This window comes from Diadema antillarum, unplaced genomic scaffold (genome assembly GCF_040938485.1).
Source record: "Diadema antillarum isolate AM-2024a unplaced genomic scaffold, OU_Dant_1.0 scf00000176, whole genome shotgun sequence".
Lineage (NCBI taxonomy): Eukaryota > Metazoa > Echinodermata > Echinoidea > Diadematoida > Diadematidae > Diadema > Diadema antillarum.
In genome coordinates, this window is record NW_027271065.1 from 26,449 (window position 1) to 47,829 (window position 21,381).

Below are 21,381 nucleotides of genomic sequence, written 5' to 3' on the forward strand. Positions count from 1 at the left end.
TGCGAGCGAGCGAAGCGAGCGAGCTTGAAAATTTTGACATTTTACAGTCCAAAAGCTGCCGTTTGTAGCTTTATTTTTTCCCTTTTATTCATATAGATCTACATATTTATTTTATTTTCTTTGTTTATTCATTTATTTTTATTATCATTATTTCTATTTGTTTATATTTTTTTTTGGGGGGGGGGCTTTTTGGGGGGGCAAAAATGCGTTTTGCCCCCCCACTTTTTGGATTGGGGGGGCGGCCGCCCCCCCTGCCCCCCCACTTCCGGCGCCTATGCAAGTGGCCACTATTAGTATTACATGCAAATTTCTGACGTAGGAATTAAGAAGTTGGTATTCTAGAATGCACTTAGGAAAGATAAATATAGGAATTTTTAGGAAAGTCCCACTCCTGTCCTAGTGGGAAAAAACACGAAAGTTTAAGTTTTTTTTTTGCTTATTTCACCAAAACATGGAACATATTAAAAACAAACACATACATCGATCAACATTAGGATCGCCAACATGATCAGTAAAATAGTGGAAAATGCAAAAATAGAATAGCAATGATAAGTACATAGGTTTAGAGGTATGCTATGGTAGGTAGCAGCCAGAAAGGAAATGTCCCTTACTTTCAGTTGACCAAGAATCATTCATTCAATTTCAATTATTTTATGTGGTCAATTGAAATAAAACATAAGAACAGGACAAGACAAAGAAAGAACAAAACACACAAGTTCACTGATACTTCCTACCATATATCGAAAATCCTTCAAATTCATAAAAATTTCCGGATCAATACCAAAATCTAATCATCTGCTCTTTATGTCATTCTCAACCTTTCCTGTAATCTTCATCTAAGATCCGTTTACAACTATTTGAGTTATTTTACACACTGACAGACAAACAAACAAACGGCGCCGGAAGAAAATGTATAAGTTCCACCACCCTTGGTTTTCCATTGACGGTGGTAATAATGATGAATATGAGAATAAAATTTGAGCCGGTAAGAGACATGCAAACGCGAAGAACATCTGTTGATGATCTCTTTGCACAGTTAGTACAGTCTACTATGTCGAAATATTCGGTCCCGTGAGATTTTCGTGCCAAAATTGATTTTTTCAGCTAACTTGGTCAATTTGGGGGTGCTGAATCCAAAAAACTTTGGTTCCATTTTTTCCGACTACGTCTTCAGCCGCCATTTTGAATTTCAAAATGGCCGCCATAGCAAACTGTGTTTTGACCCAATTCTCATAATGTGAGCATCATAGAAGGTTGAAATTTGATGCAAAAAGCATGTTTATGATGTCAGACATTCTAATGCACCATTTTCTGATACCGTAGATAGTTTTGATACAGTTTTAGGCAGCCATCTTGAAATTCAAAATGGCCGCCATTGCTAAATATATTTTACCCATATCTAAGGTTGTAAGCATTATGGAAAGTATCAATTTGGGGCAAAAAGCATGCTCGTGATGTCAGACATGCTAATATAAACATTTTTTTAAAATGATAGATCATTTTCATTGGCGGCCATCTTGAAATTCAAAATGGCCACAATAACAAATGTAATTGGGCCTGTATCTCATATCGTATACATTGTGTAAGGTTCTAATTTGGGGCAAAGAGCATGCGTATGCTATCAGACATTCTGAAACATCTTTTTCTGAAACGATGGTTCACTTTGATATTGGAGGAGGCCATCTTGAAATTCAAAATGGCCGCCATACCAGAACGTATATTTTGACCCATATCTCATGTTGTAAGCAATAAAGAAATTCACATTTCGGGCATAAACCGGGCTCATGATGTTGAATATTCAGATGCACTTTTCCCCTCCCTTAAATTGCAGATCACTTTCGAGGTGGCCATCTTAACATTCAAAATGGCTGCTATTCCGCTAATATCTCTGCGGGTTACAAGCAACTTTTAGACATATGAATGTTTATGGGGGCGTACAGTATACATTCTTTTAAAAAACACACATAGGGCCTATACATTCTGTAATAATGGATTATTCGCATTGGCCGCCACTCTTGAAATTCAAGATGGATTTCGACTATATTTGGTGCTGTAAGATCTTTAAACTGCAAACCCAAGCATGCTGGAACACTCATGTGTAAGTCAATCACTTCAGTGAATTGCGTAGGCGGGACTGCTTCCTGTCCTGTAGGTACACTACCATGTTGAAATACAAAATGGCTGCCATGGGAAACATTTCTTTTAAAGCATTGCATTTGGGTAAAAATTGTGAATGGGAAATCATGTGATTCTGACGTCAAAACAAATGAATTTCAAAAGAACCTCTTGTGTCTGAGTGACTAAATGCCCCATTTGGACGATTTGGTTGTAGAGTTTACAACATTAGCCCTACATTCTAAAAATTCATGGGATAGTCACTTTAATAGATAATGTCTTCTGTTCTCATTCTCTGCATATGTTTTTGAAGTCACCAGCACTTTAAGGCTGTACACAAGGGAGAATTGGTTCTATAAAATTCTTCCAGAAACAGTTACTTTTGCATTTCTTGCTATGAGCATGATAATGAATTCTGTGTCCGCCGTTGGTATAGGAAGCTCAAAGCATTTAATTGAACATTTTATGCATACCTTCTGGAAATAACTACATTGTAATATATCATATTTTCCTGTAGTAGAGGCACAAAATAGGTTATGAGAGATTACGCGCTTTGCTCTCTGGATTTGTTGTATCAAGACTCTGAGGGTAAAGCGTGAGATTGTCCTGGTTGAAGTCATCCACGCCAAACTTCTGGGAGGCATGGACTGTGTCATTGCACATTCTGCATGATTCCAGGTTTAGATATTTCTTGGTCCATCTGCTCTTTGAGACATCCTCAAATTTTAAACTTCAGCCAGCACCATAAAAGGCATGAAAAAGCAGACCTTTGGGTTTTTTTTTTCGTAACGGACTGCAAAAGATAATCTCTCAATAATGTTAATTGTACTTCTATCATTTCCTTTTCCAGTGATGAAGCAGATATCATGCAATGCAGTAAGTAAAGCAAACTTACAAGATCCATGAGGAGAACTGAAATGTCAGCGTCTACGTATTAATCATCAATATCTCTGATTTTCCCTATGCTCTTGAAGTAGCATCTACATACAATGGAATGAGACTATCTGTTTCCTCGTTGTGAGTGACGGGTGACAGCTCCCTTGGCATCTTTGATAAACCCTTTGTTTCTATTATTTCCGTGATGTCGTCTCTGTGTCAGATGGAAATGACTGCTCAGTATATCAACTTTCAGGCTGATTATATGGCTCAGTTTTGTGGGTTTCTAAGGCATGGGTATTAAAAATGAACCTTTGTTAGTGAGAATGAGGAGAAGGCCATGAAATTATTAGATGAAGAGTGATTGTGGAATTACTTAGAACTTACACCTTCCGATAATTGTATCGTTCAGCAATGATTGGATAATGACAGGTCTATCAGACTGTAGAGCCAGTAGAAATGTTATGAGAAGTTAGTGATCCTCTTAAGCTTAATGACTTTAGATCCAATCTTACATGGTGTATTTTGATCGCACAATTTGAATGTCTGCCCTTTTTCATACTATCCCAGAGATTAATATATTTTAATTCTCCTATAGATACAAATTCTTAGTACAGAACATGAAAACTTCCCTTTTCATCTCGTTCTAGAAATATCCCCCTTGAATGTTTCCGATAGCTGATTGCCAAACACCACATTCATCAGCTTCAAGGCAGTAACAATTTTTGAGATTACCCTCATGTGATGGTCTTCTAAATTGTGGAGGAATTCTGATGCATGCAAAGCGCCACAGAACTGAGCTATTATTGCTCCTTTGTTGTTTTAGAATCATTGGCTGTACAGCAGTAAGAATTTTGGAAGTCTTAACATCTGAAGATGACCCACTCAAGGGCAATCAGGAAAAAGCCTACTCATTCCTTATTCATTCTGTATTATTCCAGAAATATATCTAGTGTTTAGCAAATCTTGTTTCAGTTTGTGGCCAACAAACAAGCTTGTGAATTGGATGCCTGGTAGGGTGACCATGGCCTTTCTTGCCATTGGCCATTGCGAGACTTTTCCTTGTTTGTCTTCATTCTCTCGAGGCAGCATCAAGTTTTTGAAGATCACCTTCAGTTGTATCACTGCTTGCTTATGTACAAATATGGGCTTAAATATAATCATTAACGAGGTTCCACGATGCAAAATAATGTGATCCCTGAGAGGCAAAAACAAACCGCTTTAGTTTAGCGTGCAGTTCGCGAACCGCATATACCCGCCTAGCTATATGGGATGTAACGCTTACACGCTTGCCCACAATGGGACAGTGGTATGCCCCCTCCCCCCGTACGCAGTTTTTGCCCCTCAGCATGGCTTGATGATGTCATTTGGAACCTTGTCCTTACATTTTGAATTTACGGCGACCATTTTGAATTGAGAGATGGCTGTCATTCTGCTTGACCTGGAAATGAATTCGGTCCATCTAGAACAATTTTGGCTAATTCATCTAAGGCGCTTACAACAGTATGTTTTCTATGGCAGCCATCTTGAATTTCAACACGGTGGCCTGCCTAATGATCCACAATTAGGAAACCGCTGTACTGGAATGTTGGACACCACAAGCATGTGCATTCTTGAAAATTTGATGCTTCTACAATAATTGCAACCTGAGATATGGGTAAAAACGTTATGGCGGCCATTTTGAATTTCCAGATGGCAGCCTACGATCTGTACAAAACAATCCACAATATCACAAAAAGATATATCAGAGTCTCTGATATCACAACGATGCATTTTGTACCAAATTTGAAGCTTCTATACAATGCTCACTTTATGAGATATGGGTCAAATTACATTTTGCTATGGTGGCCATTTTGAAATTCAAGATGGCAGCCTACAAATTGTATCAAAACAATCCACAATATCAGAAAAAGATATATCAGAGTGTCTGACATCACACTCATGCATTTTGCACCAAATTTGAAGCTTCTACAATGCTCACTTTATGAAATATGGGTCAAAATACAGTTTGCTATGGTGGCCATTTTGAAATTCAAAATGGCGGCTGAAGACGTGATTGGAAAAAATGGAACCAAAGTTTTTTGGATTCAGCACCCCCAAATTGACAAAGTTAGCTAATAAAATCCATTTTGGCACAAAAATCTCACGGGATTACATAGTAGCCTCTACTAAGTCGTCCGCTTCGACTGGTAAACCAAAACTTGTCAGTGGGGGCGCTGTCCATTCGTTTTCCGCAGTGCCGTATTTTTCCGCTAAGGTTTCCGTAAACTCGAGTTTTCCGCTGCTACAGAGCCGTGTATATGACGACTCTGGTTTTCCACAGACTCATACCAACATGCATGGTCAGTTTGGAGGCTGTTTGTTGTTGTTTTTTGTTTGTTTGTTATTTGGTTAGTTAGTTTGTTAGTTTGTTTGTTTAGGCTTCAGTATCAACATTATCTAACCATAACCAATGGAATCACAGTTCTCTATTTTTATTTTGGACCCCCCCCCCCCAAAAAAAAAAAAAAAAAAAAATACTGGATAGAATAATCGATTTAAATTTTGGTGCCGGCGGTTCTTCTTCCCGTATTTCAAAGATATTAACGACTGCAGAAGCTGATTCTTGCATCTAATTTATTCAGTGGCACGTGCTTAAAAAGTTGGATTCAAAATTATACAAGGAACTAAAGCGGGACTATGGCCCCCTCAGTGAGACGGGATGTTAAGGTCCTACAGGTGATAAAACACACACAAAAAAACAAAACCAACCAAACAAACAAACAAACAAACAAACACAAAAGAAAGTGTCGCTAAAAGAGATATCATTCTTCTTAATTAAACAAAAAAAACTATGTTTACTTATGCACTTATGGTTGTTCATTTATAGCAGGTTATGAAAGAGAGATTGCTTAGTTGGTGCTTTGAATGCTGTTTCCTCCATGAATTACTAATTTTTTTTCCCTCAAATTTTCTGTAACATTAATCAATAGCAAGAAAGGTCAGATATTTTGCTTGATTAAGCATTTCTGTTTTCACAGTCAGGCCTATACATACATCACAAATGTAAAAATCACATGTTGTAAGCAATGATAGACTATAATATTTTCCGTCGGTTGGGTCTAACAAAATTATCATTCAACAATTAGTTATATAACAAGAAAAAGTCTTTTAAGTCGTGTAATTTATGACGACGACGTAATTTGTTATTTTTCATATAAAAGAGTGCATTGGGCCTTATACTTTATTTTTTGGGGCTGAATTGATGTATGGATTTAAGGTATGGCCAATAGACCCTTTTGAAAGACAAAAAAAAAAAAAAATACCAGCTCTTTGCTTTAGCTATGACATTGTATCATTATTTTGTAACATACGTTACGTAGGAGTGGGCAGATGTAACCTGTGTTATTTTCATTTCATTTCATTCATTCATTCATTTTTTTTTTCATTTCCAACAGAAACATATAAATATATTACAGAAATTGAATACATAGATTTCATCATATATACAAAATAAAGGAAAGGTTACAGAAAATTGGAAGTATACAAAACTTTTGAGCTTTAGAAAAATAATATCTTTCTAACGTTTGAAATGTAGATACTTAATCAACAACATGTTATGTACATAGCTACTTGTTTTCCTTTTTTCACTGATATCTATCAACATTAGGTCAAATTACATTATCACGGCTTTATACCCCTATATATTTGGTGTTTCAACGTCAATAGTACTATAGCAACTCAGGGGCGGATCCAGGAATTCCGTAATAAGGGGGTGGGGTGGGGAATAAGGGAGGGGGGGGGGGGGTCTCGGTCCTCAATGGATCCGCCACTGCCACTGAAAAAATGGGATGGAAGAACCATGGTCTGCAATGTCCAGTTTCGTTAGAATATGATTATACAGGCAGAATGTTCAGAATTGCGACGATTTTTAAATTGATCTCTAAAGGGTTATAGAATTGAATTATGCCAATGAATGGTCTGCATACGCTCTGCTCTGGCATCCCACTGAGAGATTTTTTGAGTCACTTGTGCCTTGCTGAGACTACAGATTGCCATGATTGTTGGAAGATGTTTTTTGTTTTGTTTTTGTTTAAGATAACACATGTATCCTCTTGGGATTTCTTCTGTTCGTTGTTTCTCATAATAGGGCTCTATATGGTTGACCTCGTAGTCGGGGACGGAACCACTATTACTGTTGTATTTCTATTTAAACAAAATCCTGTTGGGCCACCTAATTTCCAAAAAAGATTTCATTGGTGGTCTGATAGGGCAACGTTATCAAAAAAAAAAAAAAGAACTGTAATGCTTCCTTTTATTTCAGGCCAATATACATTTCTACTTGTGTGTGTGTGTGTGTGTGTGTGTGTGTGTGTGTGTGTGTGTGTGTGTGTGTGTGTGTGTGTGTGTGTATGTGTGTGTGCGTATTGTTTTGCTTTGTTTTACGTATCAATCAACATTTGGAAGTCGTTTTCATTAGGAGAGAAGGTGGTCGCTTCGGGTGTGTTTGTGTGTGGGGTGTATGTGTGTTGGTGTGTATGTATGTGTGTGGAGGTATGTGTTTGGTGGTTGTGGGTGTGGGTTTGGGGTAGGTTTCAGTGAATCGGGGTTGGTGGCGACGGGGATTTGATTTTTGGGATGGGGATTTGATTTTCAATGAAATGATTTCATTCTAGCTTTGTATAATGTATTTTTGTTGCTTTTTTATGTATATACCCTTGTGAGTGTGAGTAACATGATTCAGTATAGTCAAAGAATCATACATTTTTTGTCAGTAGGATTGATTCATAATCGAGTTGTTACGTTGAAGAGAGATGATTGGCAGTTTAAGTTGATATATGGATTTGTGTTTTGAATGGCATTTGTACCGTTTTATGTTCATGGTACACCCAGAATGGGTTGATTTATGAATGATTTGAATGAAATCAATAAAATATCATTGAAAAAAAAGTGTGTGTGTGTGTGTGTGTGTGTGTGTGCTTGTGTGTGTGTGTATGTGTGTGCGTGTGTGCGTGTGTTGTGTGTGTTTCTTTTTTTCTCTCTCTCGTTCAGTAAATTAGGGAATTGTAAGAATAAATCCTGCAACTGCATGCACTTGAACAGCTAGATGCCTCGACAAAGGTTGCCAGATCCCCGTTAGTCTTCCAAGTTCAGGGAATTTTTTTTTTTCGCGTCGTGCACGCAGCACGAATACATTTTATCTTTCAAGAGGGAATATCTCTGAATGCTACATGTAACAGTTCATGAATGCATGCAAGTCGTGGAAAAACATCATACTGATACCTCAATTCAATATTTTGATACGACCCAAATACATAGTTAACTGAAAACTTGCCAATCTTAACATGATTATTATGATTTTTACGTAATGCAATGCTTTATAATTTTCTCTTTTTTTCATTTTGTATTTTTTTGTTGTTCTTACTTCCTTTAGATATGTTGGATTTGAAGCTCTTTATGATACCAGTCTGGTAACTTAATTGTATCATGATGAAAAAATATCTTCTCTTAACAATGTTTCCTTTAGTTTATTATTATTATTATTATTATTATTATTATTATTATTATTATTATTATTATTATTATTATCATCATCATCATCATCATCGTTATTATTATTATTATCATTATTATTATTATTATTATTATTATTATCATCATTATTTTTATCATCATCATCATCATCATCATCATTATTAGGGCCTTTTTTTTTGTTCACGAAATGTTTATGTAGGGCCACAGAAAAGGAAAAAGAAAAGAAAAGAAAATATAAAGCGTGATGATTTCGGCGGCCCTAATAGAAAATTGTTATCAAGCCATATAATCTAGTCTGGATCCATCAATGGGTGCTATTGGGAGATTATTTCTTAAAAAGGCTTGGTGGAATTCTAGTGTTTCAAAGTAATTATTCCCTTGAAACTATTGATAAGAGGGGTATCCCTCCATTCTATGAGAATACTCTACAAATATGGTTAAAGACAAACATACATGAGGATTTTATTGGTGATGAAAATAGCCAAGCAGACATCCTACAACAACCAGTATGGAATAACCAGAATATTTTGATTGATAAGCACTCAATATTCTGCAGGCCGTTTTTTGAAGCATGGTTATATATATCAAATATTTAGTATTGATGGACGGCTCATTGATTTTGAATTTTGGATAAGGAAAGGAGTGCCAAGCAAATATAATATGATGTATATGGCAATTGTAGACTCTGTTCAAAAATACTCGAAATGTTCCTTCAATACACTCCTATTGGAGATGTTTTGGAAAGAAGAAGTGGCTCAAAAACAAAAGGATCTTATTATTTCACAGTTACAAAATGTGAAATCAAAACCAATATATGAGGAATTTTTAAAAGAGATTAAATCAAGACCTGTTTGCGAAACAGTTTTTGCTGGCAAGTATGGAATTCAACCAGAAGATTGGACACAAATATATATGTTGCCATTTACATGTACAATTGAAGTAAAATTGAGAGAATTTCAGTTCAAGTTGTCGCATAATATACTTTACACAAATGAAAGATTGTTTAAGATGAAAATATCAGAATCAGAGTAGTGTACGCTTTGTAAGTCATGTGCTGAGACCCCTGTACATCTGTTTTTTTATTGTAAAGCTGCCAAAGAATTACTTCAAAAATTTGTTGATGAAATTGGTACGATCTTTCATGTCAAATTAGAGGATTGTACAAGAATTAGAGTAACGTTTGGATTCATCAAAGACTGGAAAGGGCCCCACAGGAGTTTATTGAATCATTTAATATTGTTATACAAAAGGTACATATATATTCAGAGATGCAAAGATACAGGTGTGAAATTTCATGGATTGACAGCATTTATTGTTAATATCCGATATATAGAATCCAACATTGCAAAACGAACAAACAAATTAAATTTTCATTATAAGAAATGGTCCCCTGTAGAAAATATTTTTTAGGTCATTGTAGAAGAACATACAGTCGACTCTCGTGATAAAGAGTATCCATATGGCAGAACCCCGACGTGATGGGGTAGTTTTTTGGGGGTCCCAGGGTTTGAAAATTTTCCTATTCAGAGGTATTTGCGCCCTGGATACGGCAAGGTTTCAAAAGTGACAAGATCACGGTGGTTTCGCTGGGCCCAAGGAGTTTATTGTAACGAGAGCTGACTGTATCTTTAGGATATTGTTCAATTGTTGAAGAGTTTGATACCCATCTTTTACTGTTGTTGTTGTTGTTGTTAATTTGTTAAACAAAACATGATTTGTAATATGATTTTGTATGTTATGTTGTATAATGAAGAGGAAATAAATAAATTTGTAAAAGAAAAAAAAAATCTAGTCTGGATCATTAAGACTAGCAGTGGACCCCATGCTTGCGGGTTTAGTGAGGATTCGTCCACTTGATTATATACGTGTAGGTTCTGAACTTATCTATGATATCATCACATAACACTCATTTGGCACTATAATCTTTAGAAAGGTAATTTTCGTAGAAAACAATAGTTGAGTGCAAACTTTTGATGACAAATGACAATGATTAAAAACACACCCTAACCTTTATGTTCAAAAACACCCCGCTGTGTGTTGTGGACTAGTCTTTATTTTGATGATGTCATTATGACCACCAAAGCCAGCAGCAGGCACCAGGCATACATTCAACATGTGTTCGCGAAACCGTAGTTATATTTAGAAAATGAACGAACATTGCGCAATTGCCTGCAAGACGACCCTGTCGGAGAGCCGAGGCCTACAAAATCACTGACTTCTATGAATATAAATAATCACAGAAATTGGCAAAATGATACACATGCTTCCAAACTCTGCCAGCTGTGCCCCGACTTGTCTTGTTGCTGTGTACAAGGAATCGCAAGACAGAGAGTTGTTCTTCTGTACCACTACACTAGTGACTAGGTTTCGGTATTACTGCCACAGCGACTGGCACATATCGCGCGCTACATACCGTATACCGGAAAGAGAGGTGAGAAAAATGTTGGGTAAATAGCAGGTTCTTAATCTTGATATTTAATAGGTTTGTTTGCAGACTTGAAGAACGTATCATATGCAGTAATTGATCTTGCCTTTCGTAGTGCTCACACTTACAGCTGACATGTTCTTTACGTGCCTGGCACATGGTTGTGTGCGTGCTTAAAATTAGATGCCTGCAATGTGCAATGATACATGAAAAAGACCCCTAACCTAATAATATGAAACAAAAAATAAATACAAATAAATTCTATAGGTCTAGACAGGTCTAGTGAAGCATCTTTTAACAGCTCACCCAATAGCTACCTTAGCCTGTTTCAGACATTTTTTTGCGATTCCATTCTTGATAGAAAAAAATTTAAAAGAAAGAAGAACTTTATAGAAGAAGAAAGTAAGAAAGAAAGAAAAAATAACAATTAAAATTACTAGTCATTGCTACAATTAATTTGCTACAAATAAGGTGGTAATCATGAGACCCATGAGTCTATGACTTGACATTCAGCCAGCTGGTACTGCATGGTGTGATGTAGGTAACACTATTGCCCAATTTTCCGTGTATAGCGTTTATAGGCGCGCGTACATGTGCGAAGTACTGTCATACTGTGTCTTCGATATGAGAATGTTTATATTGCAATGTGCCTTGCTTAAATACATGTCAATAACATAGTTTAGAGTGGTTCAAGACTGGTATATCTTGACTTTGTACAAGGGAAAAGATATTGAAGTAGTGCATGTGCCGATAAGTCTTTTACAGAATCCCTGTAAATGCCTGGTAGAATTTATGTCAAATCTGTAAATGATTTTTTTTTCTTCAGAACTCGTGCCAAAGGGGTGAAACACTTGATTCTTCTTGCTGGTACTTGAGAGTAAGAGACCATGGTGCGAAGAGAAGGAACCCGCTTTGGTCTTGCTACCAGCCACAACGTCAGGCGTCTGCCCTTCCCTTACAAACAACTCTACAGCAGGCAGAGTATCGTAGTCAAGACCAAGATTGATGGCGAGGACCATCACGTCAAGAAATCTGCCAAGGCTGCTGTGAAGAGGCAAATGGAACATGGTGCTTTCACTATCACAGGTGAGATATATTTTACTGTTAAATGATTGTGTTTGTCTTTTTATTGTTGTTCCTCTGTAGGCCCTATATCCTCACAAGAAAGGAAAAAGAATTCCAAGCACTTTTTGACAGCCTGCTTGCTTAGGATTTTGTTTTAGTAAACAGTTGGAAATGAGGAGAAAAGTTTTCTTCCTACAGCAAAAAATCACAAAATAATTGTTGAGCGTACTAGATTTATTGCATGTCATTTCTTTATTTGTGTGTGTCTGGTTTATGTAGATGTTGCTCATTTGCCAGTATGATATTGATATTAGGTCAATCATGTTACATTTGACAGTATGAATTACAATCTATGAGTGATGGAAATATCAAAGGGAGTAATGCAACGGCCCCTACAATCTGTCAGCTGCACTTTATTATTTTCTTCTTCCTCATATTTTCATTTCTATTGCTTTTAACAGGCGATGATGAAAAGCATGGTGTGACATTCTCCTTGAACAAAGCCAAGCGCTGGGAGGTCATTACCGACATCAAGGATGAGGAAGATTACTATGGTAACCATAGCATCGTCACAGAGCATCACTTGCTTAACCGCAACTCGGCATCCAGTGCATGTGTCGGCGTGTACGACTCACTTGCAGAGGAGGTTTCGAGATCACCGAGGAAGAAGTACACTAGGGCTGCTGACCTACTCAGCAGCAAGGAAAAGGAAGAAGTGATGAATGAGGATGCCAACTTTGGAAAGAAGAACGGGAAGAGGTCAAAGAAAGGGAAGAGACATCTGGAGGAAGAGAATGTACTTCCAAGTACCATCCAGTATGACATCTCCACAGCACCTCCCAGGCAAACCTTCCAGACCTATTGCAACCCTGCGGGACATTCAGGTGAGAGATGAAACAAAATTTTACATGTGTTTCTCAACAAAATGTTTTAAGTTTTGCCTGGCACAATGACACACAAATTGTAAATCCCTCATGATACTTGATATGTACTGGTGAGCATTATATGCATTCTCATTCTTTGAAGTGAAGCAGGTTAAGCATGGGGAAGTTCGTATAAACACATTGGGAATAAAAGGTGAAAATGTGATGCTGCATGAATTTTATTCAGCGGGATTGGGCATCATGCGTTGACAAGTGCAATAGAGGAAATTTCCACCACCAAATTCTCCTGTCTTGTTGATCAGGTAGGAAAAAAAAAGTGTGTTCTTTATTGTTTCTAGAAGGACCTTTCCTTATGTTTAAACTGCTGTTAACTGTGTATCTTATTATCTCCTCTTCTTTTTCCTTGTTTTTGTAGATCTTGGAAAACGTAAGAAAAATAGCAGAAATAGAACCAGGAAGCATCAATACTGTGTGCGGGATGTCTTCTCCAACGAACAATGGGAGATGGAGGAGGACCTTGCCAATGAGTGGGAGGAAGAAGAGGAGCAGTATTGGCAAGAAGAGACCAAGGATGCCAAGCCCTACCAGGTGTGTGCTGATGCCTTGGCAGTTCTCATCAGCAAGGGGATGGCAGCACAAACTACATGTACACCACCACCCAGGAACAGAAGGAATGAGGTTAGACCAGGGAGCCAGCAACCTCTGGGCACAAAGGACAGAGTCTTTTCAATTGATAGAGCAGACGCCATCACAGCGATCCATCCTGCATACATCTTATCAGTTAGGGAGGAGAGAAAGATGAGGAGGATCGCATTAGAAACTGAGCGGCGGAAATACACCCTGGAGGTGGAGAAGGAGCAGGAGGAAAAGGTGGCTGAGCAATCCACTGAGATGCACGAAAAGCCAAGTGTAGCCGCATCAGTGAAAACCAAAGACCTCTTGAGTGAGAGCCTGAGGGGAAAGTTTGGGGAGAGGTACATCGAGGGTCATTGCATGCCGCGCCGATTCGCCGTCAACATCACGGATGGTATCGTTGATCACCGGAAGGCGAAGAATGAGGGAGATCTCATCGCCAGCAGCCTCTTACAGACTGGCCATCATGTGTTTGCTGTATTTGACTGTATGCTGGATCCGCGCCTCGGTTTTGGCTCGGTCGACAAGTGGGCAGAGGAGGTCAGAGTGAAAGTGTGTGGAGTGACAGAGGATCGAGCCCTACTTACCAAATGTGTAACAGGTCTTGAAATCTGCGGAATCTCTGATGTGATCTACACCACCACAAGAGCAGTGGCAGCACTGCCAGTTCACAGGTAAGATTCCCTTTTACTTGCAACTTACATGAAGGGTACATTTTCAATTGAGAACAAGGACACTTCTACTATGTACCAAATTTCTTATCCTCCATTTCTCAAATGAAGATGTACCGAATGATCATGTACTGTTATATTGATAACAGTGATAGCCTTTACTTGCTTGTATAGATAACTCAATTGTAGCAGTGAGACTCAAACTCACTGTGTATTTTACCGAGTTTGTGGTGATCTCAGTTATGAATCGAGACAGAGCAGAATCATCTTTGTGAAATGTACAATAAAAACGAGGTAATGTTGGTAAAGAGGTTAGAAGAGATACTGAGGTTCAGAGTGAGATATTGTGACATCACACACCAATTAGCTATTTATTGGACAGTGAAGCATGTGAGAGTGAAGGGACGTTACTTGTGGAATCTTCCAAGTTAGGCAAATAAAATTATTGCACATTCACTTGCACACTACTTGAAAATTCTCAATCATCTGTTCTACCAGTTGTAAGAGCATCGTTAAACATTGTCAATTTTGCAGATGCCTCAAATCCTGATTTCTTACCAAATGCACCACTTCACTGTTGCGTACATGTATGTCAGGATCACAGTTTTTCTGTTGGATCATGTGGGTAATAAAAGTAGCATTTTTTTTTTTTACAGGTATCTTATGGAACGGTCCACGATGTCAGATCAAGTGGAGCCACGAATCGTCACAAAGACCCTTCAATCTGCTCTTGGCTGGCAGTATGAAGTCACCTCTCCACACAAGGCTACTGCCCAGGTAAGGATCAGCCAGGGATGTATCAGATATTACCTTGGAAGACCAGATGCAGCTTAATTGATTGTGTATACTTGATTTTACCTTTCATACAATCAGAAGCAATGGACAATGATAGTGGGAGATGTTAAGTGATATGCCATATTTATGGCCAGTTGAGCATTCATATTGAATTCAATTTCCATTTGATATGTGCTGGTCTTCTCAGTTGTACCATTTGTCTCTACATTGGATTGCTTATCAAAATTTAAGTTTGTTGATATTTTGCTCATTTCCAAGAGTAAAGCGGGTGAGGGAATTTCTTAATTTTTCTTCATAGGCATGCTCTATTCAGTTTTTGAGCCAGTTCTTTCTGGAAAAGAAAAAAAATCAATTCAGTTTGTCATCATGCAGAGCTGAAGCCCCTTTTGACTTCCTGCCTCCATCATGACAATTTTTAGCACTGCCCTCTTTTGGAGGGAGAGAGGAGGGATAGAATGTTTGATGTTTAAGTGAAAACAGGTAGCATGTACTGATATACATATGACTTATTGAGCTATACGTCTCGGCATTTAGTGTATATAGTGACAAACATAGATATTTGTAGCAGTATACCAGCATATAAGCTAGGAGCAGTGTTTGTTGAGCCATTTGTTTTTTTTTTTTCGATTTTTGTAATTTGTAAGCAAAATATTTAGATAAATGACTGTAAGTTTATCTTCTCCATTTTCTGTATAGACAATATACCAAAACACTGGTCAGCGTAGGCCGACTGGTACTATGGCCCCATCTGCAGCATCCAATGAATGTGACTACTGCAGCATCTGCTATGAGGAGCTGAGTGAGATGTGTCCTGGCACCGCTCTGACTGCCTGCAGCCATTGGTTTTGTGACCAGTGCTGGAGCAGGCACATGATGTCAAGGGTGGAGCAGGGAGACCTCAACATCACCTGTCCAGTAAGTTTGTCACAAAGGGATCATTTAACATGAAGCATTGTAGACTCAATCAGACTAGAGAGGAAGATAGTAGAGGAAATAAAAAAAGGAGAAAGCAGAAGAAAAATAAAATAAGAAGAAAAGGAAATCAGAGCAAGAAATAGACTATCTGAGCAGACAAATACACAAGATTTCATGCTGTATGTCAGAACACATTTGTCAAAACCATTCTTTTATTTTTACTCCTGTTGCCAGGGTTACCAGTGCACCAGTCTTGTGGATGAGGTTACCTTGATGTCGTTCCTCCCGTCCACATTCTTCGCTCGTCACTGGAATAGCAAGGTGAATACTGCCCTCATGCTGCATCCAGAGCTCAGGTGGTGCCCGAGTCCATCGTGCGGTCGTCTGCTCAAACTGTCCAGTCATAGGACGGATGTTGGTAATGGGGTTGGGATCCCTGTCAACTGCAGTTGTGGTACATTCTGGTGCTCCGAGTGCAAAGAAGAAGCCCATTGGCCGGCTTCTTGCCAGCAGGCAGAGGCATACCGCAAAGAGGCAAAAACTTTGCTCAGTAAGTGCCTAGTGACATCTCTATCTTGATTTCAATATTTCAATAGCAATAAAATTTTTGTGCAATAATGGCAAATTCTTAGACATGAATGATCTCTTCTGTTTTTTACTCAGTTCAGTATTGTGCAGGTAGAACGTGTATTCTTTACTTTCAAAGTTTTGTAGTCTGACTCTTGGCTTTGCTATCTTATTTGGTGTATTCATATATGATGTATTTCTGATGAATCCATTCTACAAACTTGTATCTTTTATTCTCAACTCATTTGAGCAATCATGTTTTAGATGAGTAGTGACATGCAATACATTAATTGTTCAGTTTCCTCATCATCAATTCAAAATAAAAATGTAAGAATGAAAAGACATGTCAAAAGCTGATGTTCACAAAAATAGACCAATACAAATGTCTTGGCATGCATTTTTATTATGATTACTGTATACGCCGAATATTTCACGAGGTTTTTATTTTCGTGAATTTCGCGAGTCGGGTGCTATTCGCGAAATTAAAGACACGCGAAAATATTGACTCTGAACCCGATGTGAATATGACGTATGCCTGTACATTTCTCCATTCAGTACAGGACTCCACCATCGCGAATTTAACCGCTCTGGAAATTGTCGGGAATTCCTGATTCGCGAAAATTTAGACTCGTGAAATATATGGTGTATACAGTATTTGTTTGGGAAGCATATTAGGGTACAGAGTAGTCACTCAATTGTGGAAAACATTTGTTCCAAAAAGCGATTTTTTTTTTCCTTTATAATTGGTGAACTTGCCTTGCACATTGTTTTGTTGAATAATGTCTTCTGCCTGGTGATCAGGAGAGTGAAACCCAATTGTTTGTGTTACTTTTTAAAATGATATCCTCATGTCATACCTTAGCTTCAGTGACAGAAAGTGGTTGTGAAAGAATGAGTGTATTCTTCAATAACATACGTTGATGCAGTGGGTTGTGGAAATATTGAAAAAATTTTGACCCCTCCCTTTTTTAGAGCTTCAAAGCACTCGTGACCGTCCTTTTCGAGTACCAACCAAGAGGTGTCCCCGATGCCACTATCCCATTGAGAAGTCGTATGGCTGTAACCACATGGTGTGCAAGTGCGGACATGAATTCTGCTGGGAATGCGGCCAAAACTGGGAAAACGGTCATTTCTACTATCGCTGCAAGAATGAGGGAAGGTGGAAATACCAGGTAAGTTGCCGTCGGATGAGATGCAAGTGTGGTATCATTCTTGAATTTAAACACATGCTTGTTCGGACTCGTTGGTATGTTACTGCATGTTTTTAAGCTGAATTTGAGACAATCTAGTAGATTCCTGGCTAATTTCCTAAAGTCCTGACACTCATGTTTATTTCTAATCAACATCATTTTTTTGTCTACCTTCCTTGGACTTTTTAATCATCCTTGGTGCAGTTCTTGTCTTTCTGGAAAATATTACAGAAAACATGAAAAAAGAAAGAAACCTGGGAGGTCAGAGTTAATGTATGTCTCTGCTGACCCTTCTAAACCTATCAGTTTTTAACTCTGAATACTTTCTTGATCGTCACAAACCTGTATAATTAATCTTAAAGATGTGGTTAGCATGATGTGTGTTATTTTTTGTTGATTCAAGATTACAGACCATGCTGGTTTCCAGTTCTTCCCGCATAGATGAAGAACAAGACAAACCGCAAATTAATTATTATTATTTTTTTTCCATCAAGTGAATATTAGAAATTGATCACAGTAGGCCTTGTTGTTCAGATTTGGCTAATCGAGACTCTTACAGTATCGCTGAAGGTTTTTTTTTCCTTCCACTATCTCCTTAATCTTTGATGGTAATCACTCAGTGTGTGTTATAATTTGTCATCAACCATTAGATGTACACCATAGAGCCTGTGGAGAAGGTAGAGAAGAGTGCACTGGAGCTGGCTGTCATGCATCACAGAAACACTACCTCCGTGGCCTGCCACCGCAGAATGCGGAAAGCCACAAAGTTGGCATCGCGAATGGTAAGGTCACGTTTTGTATAGCTGCAACCAATTTCAACAACTTTCAGTGTTAATCATTGAGTGAGAATGTATGCACGGGAATGTCAAGAAAATATGCTATGTATCGCAAGCATTATACTATTTGATGGATGATACAAATTTGTGGATGGTTAACTCAAAGATCAAAAACAGCAGCGATATAAGGGTGGAACAAATATTTTCTCCAATCAAAGGGGTATTGTTTGCAATGTCATACTGTGGAGACACTGTTCACTGCATTAACTTTATTAAAACAATATTTTCATCTATTGTTTATTTCAAAGGTATCAGTTCACTTGCAAAATTCACAAAAATAAACCACCACAAGACTTATGGCACATACATACATGATGGAACTTGATGAATATATAAACTGATATGTCAAGATGTAGTTAAAGGGGTGGCATTTAGAATTCAGGAAGGGAACAATATTTTTTAAACATTGTTGCACATGAATGAGAAAGTTGATTGTTATCAAACATTGATAAAGGTATTTCTGTTTTAGATACATGTGCAAACAAAACACTGGAGTGGAAATATACTTGCATATTAATACAGCTGCTTTAGGTATTACAAATTTGTTGTTTTTATCCTTCAGATCTCATGGCAAAGGTGGCACATAATTCAATTACATTTTATTTTCAATTTGCTTCTACATGCAGACGCATGATGGTGAAAATGGCCATAAATTTGGTGATGCAACTTCATTGCTGTAATGAATTTTGAAACTGTGATGATAGAATATCATATCATGACATTACTTTTATTCCTTTCTCCCACCCACCCCTTATTCCAGAAGGATCACACCAATACTGGATCAAAGTCTGATTCTGGTAGAAATCTTTCTCACTCTTCCCCATCTGCTGCCATGGCAACCAGTGAGATAAACCCTTTGTCATATCATCATGAAATTAAGGGAATCTTCAGAAGCACTGCCACCTTCATTTCAGAGGTAAATGAACTGATATTCATTGGGGTTTGATTGTGTAATACTCTGTAGATACATTGTTGATTTATAATTGATTATCATTTATAATATGCTATTCTACACAGAAAGTCCTAGAAAGTCTGTCTTGTATCATGAATGGAAATAACTGTGCTGGGTGACATATTCTAATGTTTTGGGTGAAAATTACAGTGAAGGCATTGAATATCAATTTGGATAACTGAAGGATACATGTGGTATGAACAAGCAGTTACAGTGATATTTAACCAAAGAAGCAAATGTCCTCACCGTTATTGTCATCACGATTCAGGAAAGAGTGATGTTAATTCATTTTGAATCACAACTTTGTCTTATCACGACTTGGTCTATGCCATGAAGACATGGAAACCTACAGCTGTGATTTTGCTTTTTACAGTGAATACAGTAATTCATGATTATCATAATGTCATGATGTTTCTATTGAAAAGCAAGCAAGCAAACAACAAAGTTAAGTTAAGTGTTCAGGGATTGAAACTGTAATCTGCTCTTCAGGTGAGATATGAAAAGACATCTTATCCCCATTTCCATTTTTGATTGCCTTTCATTATGCAGGCGGAGTTTGTTCTTCAGCACCTAGAGATCTTCCTCTCGAATGCCCCACCCGGCAACCAGAAGAGAGTCCTTTCTGAACACAGGGCCAGACTCATCTTTATATTAGATGTCCTTCATAAGGTAGGATTATAGTTTAATCACAAGCTGTCATGAAACAACACTTATCTAAGAGCTTTTGACTGTTGTTCTTTGAATGTTGACCGAAATGTGTTTTGGGAAATATCTGTATAAGTTCCTTGCTGAAAACTTTACAGTCTTCAAGTAAGATGTAATGCTATTTTCTGAAGATTTTGAAATTATAATTTGCGGGGTATTGACCATGAAAGCAGTCTTAGCAGTTTAGATGCATATATCACTTATGTTGACGATATGATTGATCTATTGATCCCTCTTATATACTTGTTACATGATTTAATCTGTGGTCAAATGATTCAGCATCAAAACAGTTTTCTGTGCGTAAACTCCTACTTCAGACTTTACAAGGGGCTCTATGTACAGAATTAGGAAGGTTTACTTTTAGTCCCTGGCTTGCTTTACAAATTGCAGATAGTCAATAGCATAATACATAATGCATCCAAAAACGTGAATGATAGAGTATATGTGGCAGGTCAGTTTAGAGTGGAGTTTTTTTATGAAGCAGCACTTTAGTGTCCTATTGTTTCTCCATTCTTCCATTCAGATTATAAACAAAGCTGCCAAACGAGACATCCACAAGATCCAGCACCTGTTGCATTGTGGGAAAAGTAGTCTGAAGTGGATCGCCCTGGCTGCAACGCGCCTCTCAGGCACCATGGCTTCAACAGCTGCCAAGGAAGAGTGAATGCTGGCATAGACAATACTGACTGGCTAGCATAATGTATTTGACTGAATAGTGTGTACTGGATTTATGTGCAAACATGGACATGTTTTTGCAAGTTTTGCTTCAGTCCTTTTTCTTGCTATATCGATGAGAGTTTGTCAGTGTAAACGACTGCTGCAATATATCATTTGTGTGTGTGTGTGTGTGTGTGTGTGTGTGTGTGTGTGTGTGTGTGTGTGATTGAGTGTCTTTCAAAATCTTTCACAAAAATGTCTTTCAAAATCCCCAGGTGAAATACTGTGAGTACTTTATTTGGAATAAATATCTCACACCTAGTGAATGCTGTTGAAATTATTTGCAGTCATAGATTTCTCTAGGAAGGCTGTTGAAGAGATAGAATCTACAAATGTGATGAGACGGTCTTGATTGCAATATTTTCTTTTGTGAAGCAAAGTGCTCTTAGAACATTCGTGCCTTACCCTTGTCAAATTGAAGAAGTCTAATGAAATTGGATATGAAGAAATATTCAGTATATAAGTGACTGCCCAACTCAAAACCCACAAAAAAGTCATTGATTAGGATTATTTGTAATGGG

General features: G+C 37.8%; 1 protein-coding gene across 1 annotated transcript; it reads left to right on the top strand.

The window, feature by feature from the left end:
* Positions 1-10,784: 10,784 nt before the first annotated feature.
* LOC139722887 (uncharacterized) lies at positions 10,785-20,807 on the top strand. Its single transcript, XM_071634167.1, has 12 exons — positions 10,785-10,936; positions 11,757-12,016; positions 12,457-12,879; positions 13,295-14,186; positions 14,840-14,960; positions 15,675-15,893; positions 16,128-16,443; positions 17,433-17,632; positions 18,301-18,432; positions 19,247-19,402; positions 19,988-20,107; positions 20,667-20,807. Exons 2-12 carry the CDS (start codon positions 11,818-11,820, stop codon positions 20,805-20,807), a joined length of 2,919 nt encoding a protein of 972 aa, XP_071490268.1. The 5' UTR covers positions 10,785-10,936; positions 11,757-11,817.
* Positions 20,808-21,381: the final 574 nt, after the last annotated feature.